We start from the raw sequence: 15,796 nt of genomic DNA, 5'->3' as shown, positions 1-15,796 counted from the left end.
ACAATATGTGGTATAACCGTACAATGGAATATTTTTCAACCATAAAAAGGAATGAATTACTGATGCCTGCTCCAATGTAGATAAACCACAAAAAGTGATAGAAGCCAGTCATAAGAGTATATGTATTATATTATTCCATTCATACAAAGTCCAGAATAGGAAACTCTATAGAGACAGAAAGTAGATTAACAGTTGCTTAGGCTGGGGGAAGCATGCAACACAGGAGGGTGATGGCTGAGGGGTACAAGTTTCTTTCTGATATGCTAAAATTGTTCTAAAATTGACTGAAGCTATGTTTGCATGTATCTATGAATAGACTAAAAACCACTGAATTGTACACTTCACACGGTAAGTTGTATGGTGTATGAATTACATCTCAATTAAGCTGTTTAAAAGCAAAAAAAAAATTTAGAAAAGAACAATGGAGCAGAAAGCTAAAAATAAAAGTCTCATAACAAGTAAACAATGTTTAAGTATTTAATTATGTATTTATTTGAGATGAGGTCTTCTTATTTATTTATTTGAGATGGAATTCTGTTGCTCTGTCACCCAGCCTGGAGTGCAATGGTACAATCTCAGCTGACTATAACCTCCGCCTCCCAGGTTTAAGCAATTCTCCTGCCTTGGCCTCTCAAATAGCTGGGATTACAGGTGTCTGCCACCACAACTGGCTAATTTTTGTATTTTTAGTAGAGGTGGGGTTTCACCATGTTGGCCAGGCTGGTCTTGAACTCCTGAGCTCAGGTGATCCTCCCACCAGAGCCTTCCAAAGTGCTGGGATTACAGGCACAAGCCACCGCAACTGGCCAACAATGTTTAAATATTTTATACATTAAGTACCTCCATATATTTGGACATATAAAGTATTTTAAAGCCAGGACTAGAAATCAACTTAGTAAATTTACAATTTGCAGAATTACACTTTCCTCTCTACCTAGCCTCATAATGAAAGAAGAACTATTAAGCAATACCTTAAAAATATTCCATTTTTAAATATTTTAAATATGTAAATATTTATCGAACAAATAGTAAGTGTTCACGTCATTATACACTTACTTTAAACACAAATTGCAAAGTTTTCTTTATGAGGGTTTTTTTGGTGAGGTTTATAGTGAAATAAGTCTTGTCCACTTTAATCTATGAAACTGGTACTCTTAAAATTCCTGTGCTAAGGAAGAAATTAGTCATAAAAAGCTCTGAGGGTATAAAGCAGAAAATGTGCCAGGCAGAGAAACAAACCAGGACATTTCAAACAAGTATGGCTCAAAGTAGAGTCAATAGAGTTAAGTTTTCAAGCTATTCTGAAGTGCCAGATGGTCCAGAATCCACCCCCAGATCTTACAAGGCCCTGCATTAAAGTGTGCCAGAAAAAAAAAAAAAGAAAAAAACATAGAACAGAATGTAGAGAACAAACTAAGAATGAAACAAACACAGACTGCAGAGAAGGGTAAAAATTGTATATACAAACTGAAATATTGCAATCTTCTTCAAGCTCACAACTTTTAACACCAATTTCCTATGCTAAGTAAACTTTGACAAACCATAAATGGCCTTTACAACCAAATTAAATAGGCTCACTTTAATCCCTTCAGAATAGCATTTTTCAGATTATTGCTTGAGTTAACCTTTGCTGCTGTCTGCTTTATCATTAAAGATCTTAAAATATAAACTAAAACTTCACTTAAGTTTGATTTCAAAACTTAAATGTATACAGAGAAAAACAATTCAGTTACATAGTGAGTACCACATATAACTCTATAGAAAAAAATTTATCAGATGAGAGAGCAAAGGTTATTTGAAACAGCATTAATTACAGTGGACATATATAAAATATCTGTACACGTATGGCTCAAACTATAAAGCACACAATCAATTAATATGTTCCAAAGACATTAAAAAGATGCTTATGAAGACCACATATGAAAACACTTTAAGAAAACAGAACAGGCCAGGTGCAGTGGCTCACATCTGTAACCCCAGTACTTTGGGAGGCTGAGGCAAGCAGATCACGAGGTCAGGAGTTCAAGACCAGTCTGGCCAACTTGGTGAAAACCCATCTCTACTAAAAATACAAAAATTAGCCGGGCATGGTGGCGGGTGCCTGTACACTCAGCTACTTGGGAGGCTGAGGCAGGAGAATTGCTTGAACCCAGGAGGCAGAGGTTGCAGTGAGCCAAGATCGCACCACTGTACTCCAGCCTGCGTGACAGAGGAAGACTCCATTTTAGAAAAAATAAAAAATGTTACATACACGTATATATGTATGTATATAAGAGAGATAATAACTACATTTGAAAAAGAAAAAAACAAGAAAAATGTAAAAGACTAAAATTTAAAGAATGGTATGGATGGTGATCTATCTTCTAGCTATTTTTCAGTATGTATGTTCCAAGTTTTCTTTAGTGAGTGAAGAATACTGGAAATGAAAAAACACTTAGGCCAGGCACAGTGGCTCACGCCTGTAATCCCAACACTTCAGGAGCTGAGGTGGGCAGATCACGAGGTCAGGAGATCAAGACCATCCTGGCCAACATGGTGAAACCCCGTCTCTACTAAAAATACAAAAATTAGCTGGGCATGGTGGCAGGCATCTGTAGTCCCAGCTACTCAGGAGGCTGAGGCAGGAGAATCACTTGAACCCAGGAGGCGGAGGGTGCAGTGAGCCGAGATCGCATCACTGCACTCCAGCCCGGCAACAGAGTGGGACTCCATCACAAAAAAAAGATAAAAAGAAAAAACATTTAAACAAATAACTTATATAAATTCTGAAGGTATTAATAATAAAAGCAATTCTATTTACCAAATGTCTCCTATATCCCAACAATATGTATACATCACACATAGGCAAATGAAAGAGTTTAAGTAATTTGCCATGACGACTCAGAGATTTTACAAATGGCAGAGCTACGATTCAATCCAGGTTTGTCTTGTACTATCTCCAGTGTTCTTCCCACTATGTAAAACTTCTCTCAGTGTCCCTGGGATGAGAATCTTGATACTCTATTAAAATAAATATATAAAATATTTTACATACTGTGTTGGAGTAGACCATAGATCTTTTAAAGTCTACCCGTGAATCTCCTTTTACGTACTGTTTTGGAGTAGATCATAGATCTTTTGAAGTCTATCCTTGAATCCCCCTCCTAATGCCCTATGGTCAAAGTTAAAAATTTTTGTTTTATTACAAAGAAAAGATAAAACGGGGAATCTCATAAGCAAACAGATCCCCCAATATGGACCCTATGTACCAAAACACAATTTAACTTGAATCAAATGTTCCTATATATTTGTTATCCTTTTAGGTACAATTTAAATATTCTCTACGGTAACAACCCTGGATTCTATAAAACCATTAAATAATTAAAATTTACATTACCACCAAAAGTTCCATCATAATCACAGGATTCTCCCATGACAGCCCCTTACCTTACTTCTATCGTCCTTCATCACAGTACTTGTCACACAAGAAAGTCAGTGTTTATCTCCCTAAAAAACTAAAATCTACTTCAAAGAAAATGTCATGGTCTTAATTCTCCTGTATGTCCAAGGCCTACTAAAGTAGTAACACACAGGAGGCATCTAGTAAATGCTTTCTGAAACACAGGATCAACCATCAATACTGAAAGCACCTTTAATGCATATGATTTCATATTTTTAATATATGCATAATGCTATATCTATGTTGTACCTACCAAACAAAAGATGGAATTAAGTTATCAATAAACCTTAGTATAAATGATCCATCAAAATTATAATTAAGTACAACATTTAATACAAATTAACAGCTCATATAGCTAAAATCAATCATTTGACCTAAGACATTCTGACTTCAGAACTCAAGCTCTCATTATTTTATGCTAGTTCTCAAATATGTTCATCTGGAGCATCAGAAATTGGTTCCAGGTTTTGTGGAATGAAACTGTTTTTTAGGGAGTCTCCGATACATTTTATCTTTAGCAATAAAATAAAGTAGAAACTCTAATTCTAAATAACCATGTCTGAGAGAATATTAGCTTAAAAGTAAATATTGGTATGATGTACACTAACCTGGAGAAGCTTAGATTTTGATGAGCAATAAATCTGGAGGGTGCAAAATGAAAAACTACCTTCTACCATGTCTACAAAAATTCGCCACTGTAACTTGGTACAACAATCACTTTCTAGAGATGTGGTGTATGCAATGACAAGTTGATTTTCACATAAGGAGATATGGTAGCCTAGAACATATGTTCAGCTATAACCAAGGAATGGTACCATAATTAGTCAGTTTGGTCAGAGCCATTTTACCCTTAAAAATGCAGACTCATTCAATTAATATCTGAGTTGTTTAGACTACTGGGTTACAATCTGCCTCTACCACTTAGCAGCAGTTTGGCCTTGAACAAATTACTTCACCCCTGTGTCCCAGTTTTTTGTTTTGTTTTGTTTTTTATAAAACAGGGATATAAAGATTACCAAGTTGTAAATACTGAAAGGTTCATCAGGTTGTAAAGATTATTGAAAACAGCACATGACATGTAGTGTGCTCAGTAAGTATTACTGTTATCCCACTATTGACCTCCCCCACAGATACAATACACTCACACACCACACTGAATAATTTCTTTTACATAACAATAGAGGAATGTAAGATCACATGAATGTTCGTTTTCATCTCAAAATTTGACTGAAATATCATCAATGCTATTTACAGGAAGCAGCATAGCAAATGTACTTGGAGAACAGATATGCCCAGGTTCAAATTTCAATTCTGCCACTTAAAATACAACTTTGAGCAAGTAATACAGAAGATTAATACCTACTTGTAGAAAGGCTATGAAGTTAAGTGAAATAATGTATGTAGATTATCTAAAAATACTTAGTATTTATTAGGAGTTCTAGAAGCATCAGTCCTTTTCCTTCTCCAGAGTGGTGTAAGAATGTTTTCCTTCCAGGATCTCTGCATTAATACTTAGCCCACTAGATAGAACTCTTCCACAACTAAAATAAGACCACACTAAGTTTCCAAACCACAGTGGAGCTGGGGAAGGGGTAGATCACACTAAGAAAAGCAGAGAAATCACACTTAAAACAAAGTTCACAGTTTCAGGTTGCCTTCTCGTTTTAGTTTTTTATGCTCAATATTTATACACAAGGAGACAATCATGGCTCATGGCAGGCTTAGGAATAAAAATATGAAGATAACCTCTTTCCCCTGTCCCCACCCCTAAAGAGTATATCTTATATGTCCTAATGGATCACAAAAAATATGCATCTAGGCTGGGCACGGTGGTTCAGACTTATAATCCCAGAATCTGGGAGGCCGAGGAGGGCGGATCATCTGAGGTCAGGAGTTTGAGACCAGACTGGCCAACATGGTAAAACCCCAACTCTACTAAAAATACAAAAATTAGCTGGGTATGGTGGCGGGTGCCTATAATCCCAGCTACTTGGGAGGCTGAGGTAGGAGACTTATTTGAACCCAGTAGGCAGAGGTTGCAGTGAGCCAAGATCGTGCCACTGCACTCCAGCCCGAGTGACAGAGCCAGACTCTGCCTGAAATAATAATAATAATAAATAAGTATATATCTAAATCAGTGATTTGGCCAGGTGCAGTGGTTCACGCCTGTAATCCCAACACTTTGGAAGGCTGAGGAAGGAGGATCACTTGAGGTCAGAAGATGAAGACCAGCCTGGCAAACATAGTAAAATCCATCTCTACTAAAAATACAAAAAAATTAGCCAGGCATGGTGATACATACCTGTAAGCTCAGCTACTCGGGAGGCTGAAGCATGAGAATTGCCTGAACCCAGGGGCGGAGGTTACAGTGAGCCAAGATCACGCCACTGCACTCCAGCCTGGGTGACAGAGTGAGACTCTCTCTCAAAACAAACTAAAACTTTAAAATAAAAATAAATAGGCCGGGCTCGGTGGCTCACGCCTGTAATCCCAGCACTTTGGGAGGCCGAGGCGGGTGGATCACGAGGTCAAGAGATCGGGATCATCCTGGTCAACATGGCGAAACCCCGTCTCTACTAAAAACACAAAAAAATTACCTGGGCATGTTGGCGCGTGCCTGTAATCCCAGCTACCCAGGAGGCTGAGGCAGGAGAACTGCCTGAACCCAGGAGGTGGAGGTTGCAGTGAGCCGAGATCGCGCCATTGCACTCCAGCCTGGGTAACAAGAGTGAAACTCCTACTCAAAAATAAATAAATAAATAAACAAATAATAAAAATAAATAAATAAATAATAAAAAATTTAAAAAAATAAATAAATAAGTTAGCGATTCTCAACCAGAGGCAATTTAATCCTCCGGGAAATATTTAGCAGTGTCTGGACATATTTCTGATTGCTGCAACTGGTAAAGGTGTTATTGACGTCTAATGGATAAGGATGCTGCAAAACACTCTACAATGCACAGAACAGCCTCCCACAAGAAGTTCTCGAGCCCCAAATCTCAAAGTGGCAAGGTTGAGAAACCATGATCCAAAAAATTACAAAGTACTGTAATATACAAGTCTTCCTCCAAAAAACATGTTTTGTTTTGTTTTGTTTTGTTTTGAGACAGAGTCTCACTCTGTCACCAGGGCTGGATTGCAGTGGTGCAATCTCAGCTCACTGTAACCTCCACCTCCCAGGTTCAAGTGATTCTCCTGCCTCAGCCTCCCAAATAGCTGAGATTACAGGCACCTGCCACTATGCCCAGCTAATATTTTGTATTTTTAGTAGAGACAGGGTTTCATCATATTGGCCAGGCTAGTCTCGAACTCCTGACCTCGTGATCTACCTGCCTTGGCCTCCCAAAGTGCTGGGATTATAGGCATGAGCCACCACACCCAGCCCAAAAAATATGTTCTTATTCTAGCATTCTTGGTCAAGTTTGTATTCTTATTGCACATACAATAAGGAATAAGCAGTTTGATTATTTCAGATGAAAAACTCCTGGTACTATTAAATTCCCATTATAATAAACCCCGGTTTAAAGGGGGGAGGAAGTGAAACTTACTTTTCTTTGTATATTTTTACCACATAAAAACAAGTTTTAAAAAGATCCCAATCTTTATTTTTTAATTACACCTGTAATTCATTTGAAAGCATCATTTATATCACAAAAGTGAGCTTCTTCTACCTCACTTCTATCTTACTTTTGCACAAAATATTCAGAAAGTTCACATTTATGTGACAGGAAAGCACAGTTTATGAGGTAGGGTATAATGCCAGTTTTTAACAAATTAGGCAACTACAGGAATGGCTAAGAAAACAATATTTACTAAAAGCTACATATATGGTATGCCCTTTTTATTCACCAGTTCATTTTGTCATCACAACGTGCTTGAGAGGTCTCAATAATATCCCAGAAGTCTCGGTAGTTTATTTCTAATATGCAAATGAGTACACTTAAGAGGTTAAGTAATTTGCTCAAGATCAGAACTACTCAGGGGCAGAACAGGTATGCTCTTGCAGTTATATTATTCTGCCTCTGCTCCTGAAGTTTAACAATCTAGATTTTGCAGAAGCTCTAAGAGAAAAGACTGATAAATTAAACATATAAAGCAAATATTTCTACATAATCAAAAATGCCAAAAATAAAAGAAATTTCAGAGGAAAAAAATTTTGCAAAAAATTTTGCAAAGAAGGGCAAATTTCCTAAATATACGAAGAGTTCTTACAAATCAGTGAGAAGGAAGACAAACAGCCCATCAAGAGAACAGGTAAAAAACTGAACAGGCAGTTTACAAAAAAGGAACTACAAATGGTTTCAAAGAAAAAAAAATAAGTTCAACCTTACCATAAAGAAATGACAAACCAAAAGAATGAAATTGTTTGAAATCTTTCTGATCATTGGACTGACAATGATATACTATGTTGATCAAGCTGTGGAGGAAATGACGCTCAAACAAGTGTGCCGCTACAGTGTTTCTGGAGATAGGGTCTTAGCTCTGTCACCTAGGCTGGAGTGCAGTGGTATAATCATAACTCACTGTAACCTTGAATGCCTGCTAGGACTACAAGTGCATACCACCATGTCCAGTTAACTTAAAATTTTTTTTTGTCCCAGATGGGTCTCACTGTGTAACTGAGGCTGGTCTTGAACTCTTAGCGTCAATCAATCCTTCCACCTCAGCCTCCCAAAGCACCAAAATTATAGGTGTGAGCCACTATGCCTACCCCAAATTAGCAATATCTATGCAAACTAAAAGTATCCTTTGGCCCAACAATTACACCTACCAGAAATTAATCCATATGCTCACACATGTGGTCAAAAACACATAAAAGAGTATCCATTGCAGCACAGTTGTTAGTAACAAAAGATCAGAAACAAAATAAATGTCCAGTAACAGGTGGCTAGTAAAATAACAGTAAGTTCACATAGAGGAATACCCTGAGGTTTGGAAAATAATGAGGGGGATCTACAAGTGATGATATAGAGCAATCTCCTAGAGAAGTTAAGCTAAAAATAATATAATGACAACAAAGTGTGAAACAATAGACAGCTTACACAAAAGAAAATATATACATATACACTATATGTATATATTTATTTGCATATAAACAGACTATTACTGGAAATACACACAAGAAACTGGCAAGAATGGCTGCCTCTGGGAAAGCAAATGAGGGCCTAAAGCAGAAAGGAGACTTCACTAGCATTGTTTGAATTTTTTTAAACATGAATTTATATTGGCTTTTTAATTTACTAACTATAAAACCTATGTCCCAAATTCTGAGCCTCAGTATCCTCCAATTTGAAATGACAATAATAGTCCAGTTCATAGGTTATGCTTTGTAAATTATAAAGGCGCACACAAAATTATAAATTAGTCCTCTAACTGAATTGTCCAAATCAATTAAAATAATTATTATCATTCCTCTGACCAATTTCTCTAAATTCAAAGATGAGAATGTTTAAGAGGAAAACTAAGTGTAAGTGCAATCTTAGAACACAAAGCTTTACTTTACACAGAGTTATTGTGTATGCAATTTAAATGACTAAATTTTCAAAATGCCATACAGAAACACTAAATCAGTTGATTACAGAAGGAATATATTCTCACTGTTGAAAACAAGGTAGATAAAAACTACAACCATGCTATTATAAAATTTTAGTTTTTTTCTTCCAGTCCTTTTTCTAAGAATGCTTAACTGGGTTAGATCATTTGTATAAATAAAAAATGTTCACTTTACTATAATACAGCATTCAAATTACAAGATTCCTCAGATTATTAAAAATTTCTAATAAATATAATTTGTAATGAAGGTATATCTTGCTGGGGTTCAACTGCTTTAAAAATGACACTCTAACATGTGAGTTTGCCTAATGAACTCTGCCTGGAATACCTTTTTCATTACTTCTACCAATTCTCCAAGTAACGGAATCTCTCTCAGGCCATTTTCTTGGTTTTGGTTTCCAGAGTTCCAATTTTATCTTTTAACTTTCATTTTAGGTTCAAGGGTACATACAAAGGTTTGTTAGACAGGTGAACTTGTGTCACAGGTATTAAGCCCATAAACAATAGTTACCTTTTCTGCTCCCAATTTTATTAAACCCCAAACCCACAAAACAAGTGTATATAGTGCTTTTAATAATTCCCTGAAAAACAAGTAAAATACCTTAGATTAAGCCTTTAAAAATCACGCTATTAGAGATTGCAGAGATTCTAAATTATGATTCGTTGCTAACGATGCTCAATCTTTTTCTACTACACATTAGTCTGTTACTGGCATTCTGTCTGCAAACCGAGTGAAAACAAAGGAATGCACTCTTAGATTATTCCTGAGAGATCCGCTGTTACATGAACCCAACTGTTTCTAATTAATTTTAACTATGAGGACCTCTCCCAAGTGCCGAACATTTCAAGTCATCTTTGAGAATGATCAGATACCTCCCTCACGGAAGAACAGATTTACTGAGTATATTGAGCCATAATTATAGGCAAAAAAGAAAAACATCATTAACATGCCTTTCCGATTGTAGGAACTCAAATATCTGTCATGTTGAGAACAGTATCACTTTTCTGCTTCTGAGAATATGTTGTAATTTTCAAACTAACCTGTATTTACTGTCATAATTGTTAAACCAGACTACCAAGATGATATGTTTATTAGCACACAGTCTACTTGTTTAAAAAATGAAACTGAAAATAAACACTACACACTGTGAAATTATTGAAGATGTTTTCCTTTAATATCCAAGTTTTCTGTACTACAGTTATGTCACTCTTGTAAAGTATTTTTATATCATTTATATATTAGGATTTTTAAAATAAAGTCCCTACTTAAGGGCTTTTTTATCACATACACACAAAAAAAAAGAATCTGACAACACAGTGAGACCCTTGTCTCTACAAAAAAAATTTTTTAATTGGCTGGGCATGGCGATGCATGTCTGTAGTCCCAGCTACTCAGGAGGCTGAAACCGGAGGATCCCTTGAGCCCACAGGTTGAGGCTGCAGTGAGCCTGATCATGCCACTGTACTCCAGCCTGAGTGACAGTGCGATCCTGTCTCAAAAAAAAAAAAAACCTTGCTAAACAAAAGCAAGAAAACTTCAGTATAAAGCTGAATTGCTAAAAGACTATTTTAAATATTCAAGTCATATCTCAGTAAAATAAAACCTTTACCCATCAATAGTACTGTGAACACACAATTGTATCATCAAGATACTATCAAAGGCACTAGAGATTCAAGGCAAAAACCAATGGCTTATATCAAGAGGCTCACTGCTTAAGACAATGGCGTAAATGGAAAAAAATAAAATAAAAAATGCAAGGGAGTGTTGGATATGCCAAGCGTATAGTACATAGAGAAGTACAGTGAAATGGACAGCTTTTGAAGTCCTACAGACCTTGGTTCAGATCTTAGATCCACTACTTACCAGCTTGCTTACTAGCTTCTCTAATTTGCAAAATATATCATTAATTTTTTTTTTTTTTTTTTAAGAGACAGGGGTTTCACCATGTTGGTCAGGCTGGTCTTGAACTCCCAACCTCAGGTGATCCGCCTGCCTCAGCCTCACAAAGTGCTGGGATTACAGGCGTTAGCCACCATGCCTGGCCTAGATTCTAAGTGTAGTGAAATTCCTGGCATACAGTAACACCCAAAGGGAAGTTAACAGTATTATCGTATTATTAGAGATACGGGCATTAGGAGGGGAAATTGACTATTGTAAAAGTTTTTTTCAAGTATTACATGCTTTTTTTCTAATCTACCACCATAAGCAAAAGTCAAGATCTTTCCCACTCAGGTTTTACTTCTCACTGACAAAAAGTAAACAGAACATCTAGTAAAGACAACTGAATTAGAAAACATTAAGCTTGTAAAACACTAAAGTACCCAGAGAAAATCCACTAGGTCTACAAATCATAGAACACTGTCTATAAAACAGGATTTTAATAGTTAGAAAGGTCCTTAGATCTGCTAATTCTAGTAGAAATAAGTTAAAGGTTTTGTCTCCAAGTTCAAAGAATTGTTAACTATTTTTGTTATGAGTATATTAATTCCTAGCACATAATGAATGCTCAGCAAATATTTGTTGAGTTAATTTTAAAGTTAAGAAAACTGAGGCCTGGGTATTTAAACCAAAACCATACAGTTAGCTGTTGCCAAAGCAGAACTGGAAATAACATTTTGGTACTCTAGTATTCTATCATCTCTAGAAGCTACAGTATAATAATTTCGATAATTTCTTTTGTTGGCTGGGGAGCTAAAGGGTTGGTTGGCAAGCTTGGAAAAAGGAAGGTAGGCATAAGCTACATTTTTCTTTTCTTCTTTCTTTTTTTTTTTTTCAGACGGAGTCTCGCTCTGTCACCCAGGCTGTAGCGCAGTGGCACAATACTGGCTCACTGCACCCTCCACCTCCCAGGTTCAAGCAGTTCACTGCCTCAGCCTCCCAAGTAGCTGGGATTACAGGCGCCCGCCACCAAGCCTGGCCAATTTTTGTATTTTTAGTAGAGACAGGGTTTCACCATCTTGGCCAAGCTGGTCTTGAACTCCTGACCTCGTGATCCACCCACCTTGTCCTTCCAAAGTGCTGGAGATTACAGGCGTGACCCACCACGCCCGGCCACTAAAATATTTTTCACAATTTTTGCCCCAAACTCTGTTTTGCTTAATTGGTAAAGGCAAGAAATTATAAACAAGATAATCCCTGTACAGTGTCTAGCACATGATAGGTACTTTAAAAATATTTGCTAAATGAAAACCACGATATGAACAGAGGCAGAAACTAACTTCAGCATGTTTAATCTCCATAACTGTCATAGAATCCTTTAGAGCTTTCAGTCATACCTATAACAGTTATTAATTGCTTTCTTCCAGACAGATACTATGGAAGAAAGATGGATTAAAAGATATCCCTGGCCTGAACGATCTCTCACTTGAGTATGCCTCTGTCTAAACATGTGTGCTGGGAGGATGGGAGGGATGGGGAAAACAGATGACAAATGGATCAATAATGAATCTGAAACCAGGCTGCATTGTTATCTTAGTGAATTGGGCTCAAGCAGTTTTAAAAAATTAAAATTAAATTTAAAAATCGCAAATCTGCAAAGTTTTGAAATAAGGAGGCAGGTTAGGGTATACCAGCAACTGGAAATGTTTTCTTCCTGTGCCTTCACAATCCCTCTTACTATCTCTTCATGTTCTAAAATCAGAATATTCTGAATTTACTTATTTGAGTTATCAATAAAAATTGACCAACAATGTATATTCTCTCATATGTGAGGCACTGAAGGATAATAGCTACTACTGATTCAGTACTTACTGTGTACACATTAATACTTATATAACCCAAGAACATATGTACATTTTTTAAATGACTATAAAACTGACAGAGCCTGAAGCAATTCTCCAGAGATGAATGATAGTAAATAGAAGCTAAAAACACGGTATTACCCAGGGAGATAATAAAGTATGCACACAACTGAGAAGCAATTTTACGCAGGTCTTCAAGAGCACAAAGTCTTCAACAAGGGAAAACTGCCAGAACTGGCCAACAGAGCCAGAAAACAACCGCCCACCAACAGGGATCTTGTTTAATGCAAGTCACTAACTAGACTCACAGAAAGTGAATACCTAAAAAAGCCAGTGCTGTTGTCGCTCAAATTTGAGTTTTGGGAGGGCCCTTCCAAAGATACATAACCGAGACTAAACCACCACATTCCATGTTAAAGGGTTCTTCCCCGCTGTTATCTGCTTGTCAGAACAGGACAAACACCACTACCAAATAAACCGGGAAACAGACATCCCTTATGACACTTAGAATTCCTGCAAACACGATTAGTTATTTTACATGAAGCATGTACGTGACTCCCGGTTTCTGAGGAGACATTTTTCTCTGTCTCTCTATCCTATAGTGCTAGGCAAAGCACCCTGAAGCCTCTTGATCTTAAATACAGAAAATTATAGTGCCCAAATGTTTGCCCCATCCCAGAGCTAAAGCCTTAGAGGCACCGACGAATCTAGGCCAAGGAGAGTACAAGATGGCAGGGAGATAGCACAAGGCAGGCAAGGAGGACCGGGTGGCTCCCCGATCGGGAAGCACGCGCCACCAGCTCTGCAGAGAACCGTCTGAGGAGACTTGGGGCAAGTTGGGTCAGAGGAGCAGGAAGGGACTGGCAGGTGTCTGTCACCTTATCATCCCGGACACCATGTTTACATTGTAATTGGCTTCTTTGCAGAGAGGGAGGGACCAGGTTCCCAGTGTGAGTAATGTTTAGAGGTTTTCTGAGAAGCACGAGGACTAGACTCTGACAGGAAGCAACCAGGCAAGAGGGAAGCTCGAGGACAAGTTTTGCTGAGGATTTCCTCAGACAAGTGCTCCCCGGGCGGCCGTTCCTGACACCAAGACTGGCGGAGCCACCACACCCGTTAAGGGCATCCACCTGCACAGCGATCATGCGGGCGCCTCTCGAGGGGAAGTGGAAGTGGAAGCAGACGGGGGTGGGAAAAGGCTGCATAAGGGGTCTGACCCAGAAGGAAACCTGATCAAGAGGGGGAGAGGCTGAACTGAGGAAGGGGCTGGCAGAGGGGGTAGTTGGGTAGGATGAGACTTCTTTGGAGGCGAGGCTAATAACTACATTAAACTGCTGGGAAGGAAGGGCTTTCGTCGGATTTCGGGAGAAAGGCAGGTCTGGAGAGGAAAGACTGACTTGGGGGGCCTGCGCGTCCGGCCCTGGAAGGCAACTCCAACTGGGGGCGGCGCGCTGCCGGCCCAGCGATCGAGCCTTGTGTGGCCCGGGGGTGCGGCCGGCCCGCGCGAGCTCAACAAGAGCTCACCTGGGGTGCGTGCGACCCGGAGGGAAAAAACTTCCTGGGTGAGTGAAAGCTGCCCCGTGCGAGCCGGCCCGGCACCGGCGGAGTAGAGCCGGGTCGCAGTCCGCTCCGTGGCGGAGCAAAGGGCGGCCGGAATGGGCAACTGAGGCCGCGGGGGGCGGGGCAGGGGGCGCCCGATGACCCGGGGCGAGGTCGCTGCGGCCCCGACGGGGCTCCAGCTCCGGAGGGCGCCCTCCCGCAGTCGCACCCGCTCTCGCTCACACACGCCGGTCGCCAGGCCCGCGAGCCGAGAAGCTGCCTGGGTCGGCTAAGCTGAGGGCGGTGGGGGAGGGGGTACCGGCCGGCCAAGCCCGGCGGACAGGCGGGCGGCGTTACCTGTGTCAGAGAGAGCTGGGCCGCCGCAGCCATGGTGTTTCCATCATGCAAGGGAGGGGAAGGAAGGACGGACAGACGAGGGCTTGGGGCGGGGAGGAGAGGAGGCGGGGGGAGCGGCTGTAGGCGAGGCCCGGGCAGGCGGGCGGGCGTCTCCCCTAACTTCCACAACTTCCCTCCTCACGCCCGCCCCGCCTGGCCCCGCCCCGCCCCGCCTCGCCTGCCCCCGCCCCGCCCCGCCTGCCCGCCTGCCCGCCGGAGCAGGCCGCGGCGCCGCCCAAACCCTGGCGCCGGAATTAAGAGCCGCCGGACCAGAGCCTGCCCCCGGGTCCGCCTGGGAAAACCCGGAGCGGACGTGAAAGTAAAGCGGACGGGCTGCGGAGGTGACTCCAGATTGCCCTGTGAACTTCACCTATCTACGCTGAGCTCCTGCTTCTGAAAAATGGGGGAAATTTTAACCAGAGCCCAAGTTGCTTACGAGGGCTAAATGAGATAATGATAGAAAATAATAATGACACTTTATATATGCCAGGCTCTGTACTAGACTTATTTTTTTGAATTGTATTCATGAAGGAACTGAAACAAATAAGTGTCTTACTAAGGTCATACGGCTAATTATATAGCTGAATTAGAATCCTAGTATTAGATTTAACCATCTGCTAGAATATTAGAAAAGAAGGCGTTAAGTCATTCCCTCCCACAGCCAAAATCCATTTGGAAAGGTATTTGCCTGGTGCCTGTCACACTTAGATTGTTTAACAAGGGAACGCTGGTGCCTGTAGCACTCCTAGCTCCTCCATTGTCCACTTGGCAGACACCTCCTCCTTTCTCAGGACATAATTCAAGTATCACCTACTTTGCAAAGTATCTTCTCTCCTTCTCATGTCAGAGTTACTTACAGGCTCTCCTTTATAACCTTTCTTCTCTACTTTGTGAAGTCACCACCCTAATGACAGTTTACACCTATCTACCCCTCTAGATTAAGAGCTCCTCGATGGCAAGTTCTGTTTTCAATATATTTCTATATTGTCAGACCCTAGAATTACAGCACGTGATCAATAAAGGCCTTCCTTCCTGCCTATGTTAAACATAACACATCCTACACCTTCTGATGCTGCCAACCTTCAGCTGGAATACCCAGTTACTTGAAATTCTCATCTTCAAAGGCTC

The 15,796-nt window shown here is 40.0% G+C and overlaps 1 protein-coding gene across 1 annotated transcript in view; it reads right to left on the bottom strand.

The window, feature by feature from the left end:
- The window catches only part of EPS15 (epidermal growth factor receptor pathway substrate 15), a 177,109-nt gene extending 162,314 nt beyond the window's left edge, over positions 1-14,795 (bottom strand). The window contains exon 1 of the mRNA XM_032297051.1: positions 14,630-14,795. Within this exon, the coding sequence (XP_032152942.1) occupies positions 14,630-14,662 (33 nt within the window). The 5' untranslated portion in view covers positions 14,663-14,795. The remainder of the gene's footprint in view (positions 1-14,629) is intronic.
- Between the last annotated feature and the right edge of the window lie 1,001 nt (positions 14,796-15,796).

The sequence above is a fragment of the Sapajus apella genome, unplaced genomic scaffold (genome assembly GCF_009761245.1).
Source record: "Sapajus apella isolate SASKATOON/1434 unplaced genomic scaffold, GSC_monkey_1.0 scaffold36, whole genome shotgun sequence".
In the NCBI taxonomy this organism is placed as follows: domain Eukaryota; kingdom Metazoa; phylum Chordata; class Mammalia; order Primates; family Cebidae; genus Sapajus; species Sapajus apella.
The sequence above is the reverse complement of the archived record's forward strand: the minus strand, read 5'-3'. Positions and strand labels throughout refer to the sequence as shown.